General features: G+C 43.6%; 1 protein-coding gene across 1 annotated transcript in view; it reads right to left on the reverse strand.

Annotated features, from left to right (window-relative positions):
* The window catches only part of T265_13601 (hypothetical protein), a gene marked incomplete at both ends in the record, with an annotated part of 2,924 nt that extends 1,496 nt beyond the window's left edge, over positions 1-1,428 (reverse strand). The window contains one exon of the mRNA XM_009169623.1: positions 1,227-1,428. Coding sequence (XP_009167887.1) covers positions 1,227-1,428 — 202 coding nt within the window. The remainder of the gene's footprint in view (positions 1-1,226) is intronic.
* Between the last annotated feature and the right edge of the window lie 1,255 nt (positions 1,429-2,683).

The raw sequence follows: 2,683 nt of genomic DNA on the forward strand, positions 1-2,683 counted from the left end.
CGACGCTCTTCCGATCTAAGTAAGAGCAGATCTAGCAGATTTGGGATTTGAAGACTCGAGTAACAATCGCATTGTCGCATATTTTACCAGTTGACTCGGTGTGCAACTCAACACATGAAACTTTGCTATGAATTCCCCTCTTTTGGACAGCGTGAGGGCTGCTGTAAAATTGAAGTAAGATATGAAACGGTGAGTGATTTAACTCGATGGAACGAAATTATGCATTCCTTTACGTCAAGGATTACTGCAGGGTTGTTGCGGTACTCAGTTTCAAGCATCGGTAGCTGATGATATGCAGTGATATGTCTGCTACCAGTGTCAAAGATGGAATACAAACATTCTCTCAAAAATATTTAGTTCCGGTGTGAGCTTAGGTAAGCTGGCTGACTAAGATATGCAGACTGCGTTTGGTTTCACAAATATGAATTCGAATAGCTCGAATTTTGCGTCTCTTCGCTGAATGGGACAAATGCTTTGTGCCTGAATATTACCTTCGAGGTCAATTATCAGTGACCAACCGAGTGCATTTTCAGACGTTGCAAACGTGAACTTCTTGACCTACGGACCTAATCTAGTAGACTCAGACAACCCGCAGTTCAAACTCCTGATTTTGCATTGAACCAAACAAATAAGTCGAATTGGTGGCTAATGCAGAGCGGTATCAGGAAAGCAGTGTGAATTTCAAACTCCCCAAGGGTAGTCCACTTCTCTTCCAGAACGATATTCTTTTACACATTGAGTTATAAAATCTAAATTAAATTCATGAGGGTCTGATGAGGACAAATCTATTTAGCTTACGTGTTTGAAGAATCGAATCGAATTGTGAGCATACCGACGGTGCTACCGTTGGTGTTTGCCTTGAATTAATGGAACATCATGGAGTGTTCGACAGGTAATGGTATTGTGTGCGAATGCACCTTCCATATCAAAGTCCTTGTCGACTCAATTGACACGTTCGTCATGCTTGCTCGTGTTCGAAGATTTTGTACCTGACCAGATCACATAAAATCTTGGTTGTCGAAATTACTCACGCAGTTTTCAGGTTTGATCTTTCAAAGCGAATTCTGATGCTCATTTATTCCGAAAATTTACTGGAGTAAACGAGGCACAAAAAGAAATCCAAATCATGGGATGTGTCATTCCTGACGTCAGTTCATTGGTTATCGAGTCGTCCGCCTAAGATAAGTGGCGGAGAGGATTTCTTGTAAAAATATCACTCCACTCACCTGGCCCATAAGTGGCGTAAAATCCACGGTGTTCTCCAGTCCCGTTTGCCACAAAAGTCACGTTGAGTTCGTCATAAAAGTTCAGTGGACCAGGTAAAGTTTGACCACAATATGGTCCGTGTGTTATAGTCTTTCCCTGCACTCTGATTTGTATCAAAACGAAGTCCGAAGGGCATTTTTGCTCAGCGGCCGGCTCTCCAACCTGGAGCAAATAGCACAAACCTTATCGAGCGTCTTCACAGGCAAACTTGGATTAGATATTAACCGCTTTAATTGCTGTCCACGCCACGAATTTTTTTGTCGGGTGGAAGAAATACAGCCTCCAGAAGAGATCAATTGTTTGAAATTACCGCATTCCGTTGATTGGTAACTTCTGAGAAGGCTTCCTTTCACCGCTACAACACCCCAGTGTCCGCGAATTTCAGTGTCCCCGTTGTCCATTCAGCAGGCCCTCATCACTATTTGTGGCTAGAAACTCGGGTCAAAACTATTGCTGGATGTCGTGCTTGGTTTTGAACGTTCCCGCGCCCAATATTGCAGTGCCATTCAATTTGGTACGTGAGCTTATATGCAGATAATCGCACAACACACTTGCTTTAATTACACAACAGTCTCGGTTGCATAATATATGAGGGTAGAACATCGATGTCATCCACCCACTCATTATTCGTGAGCAGACAAGGCAACTTGCAGTGGGGACCAGAGTAACAGGCCTGCATTTGGAATATGCATGGAAGATTTGACTTTTAGAGTGTCATTCGCTTCGACCAGTCTGCAAGGATGGTGGGACCGCTGTATGAAAATTACCGCTTCCGGTTAAGTTAAACAGAATAACGGAAACAGAACTGACGCCGTGTCTAGTACACCGTGCATCTCATTGAATTAGCCATTGAGCGTTCATTTATGGGGAACGAGCAATCTTCAGGCTGCTGCACAGTGTGGGGAAGACAATCCAATCATGACATTTTACGTATAGTGTCATTCTTACCTATACGCTAAGCCGAAATTATCGAAACAGACAAGTGTTATATACACGTACATATGGAGACAATAAGACCAAACTCACGTCGAATACTTCAAATTGCAGCTGACTGTATCTGTCAGGTTTTGTAATTTTCCACAAACAGCTGGGCGGATGTGGATAGGGGTTTGGATAATTCGGTGACCGTACCACTCCCACAATGCCACTCAGTACGTACGTACAATCTTGACGCGCTGCATGGCGTGGAAATAAAGGGTACGATGGAAAGTGTATGAGTAAGAGTTTATGGATTTTAGGAATGTGGACTAGTCATTGATGCACTCACTGAAAACAGACAGGTGCATGCTAGCTCCCGACAGTAGATGAAAGGACTCCGCATGGCAGACATCTGCCGGAGACAGGTTTCCGAGGAAACGCCTGCAAGTACACTTGTACGCGATAGCTAACTCTAAAGTAAAGGTGTTCTATGTGAGTC

The sequence above is a fragment of the Opisthorchis viverrini genome (genome assembly GCF_000715545.1).
Source record: "Opisthorchis viverrini unplaced genomic scaffold opera_v5_82, whole genome shotgun sequence".
Taxonomy (NCBI): Eukaryota; Metazoa; Platyhelminthes; class Trematoda; order Opisthorchiida; family Opisthorchiidae; genus Opisthorchis; species Opisthorchis viverrini.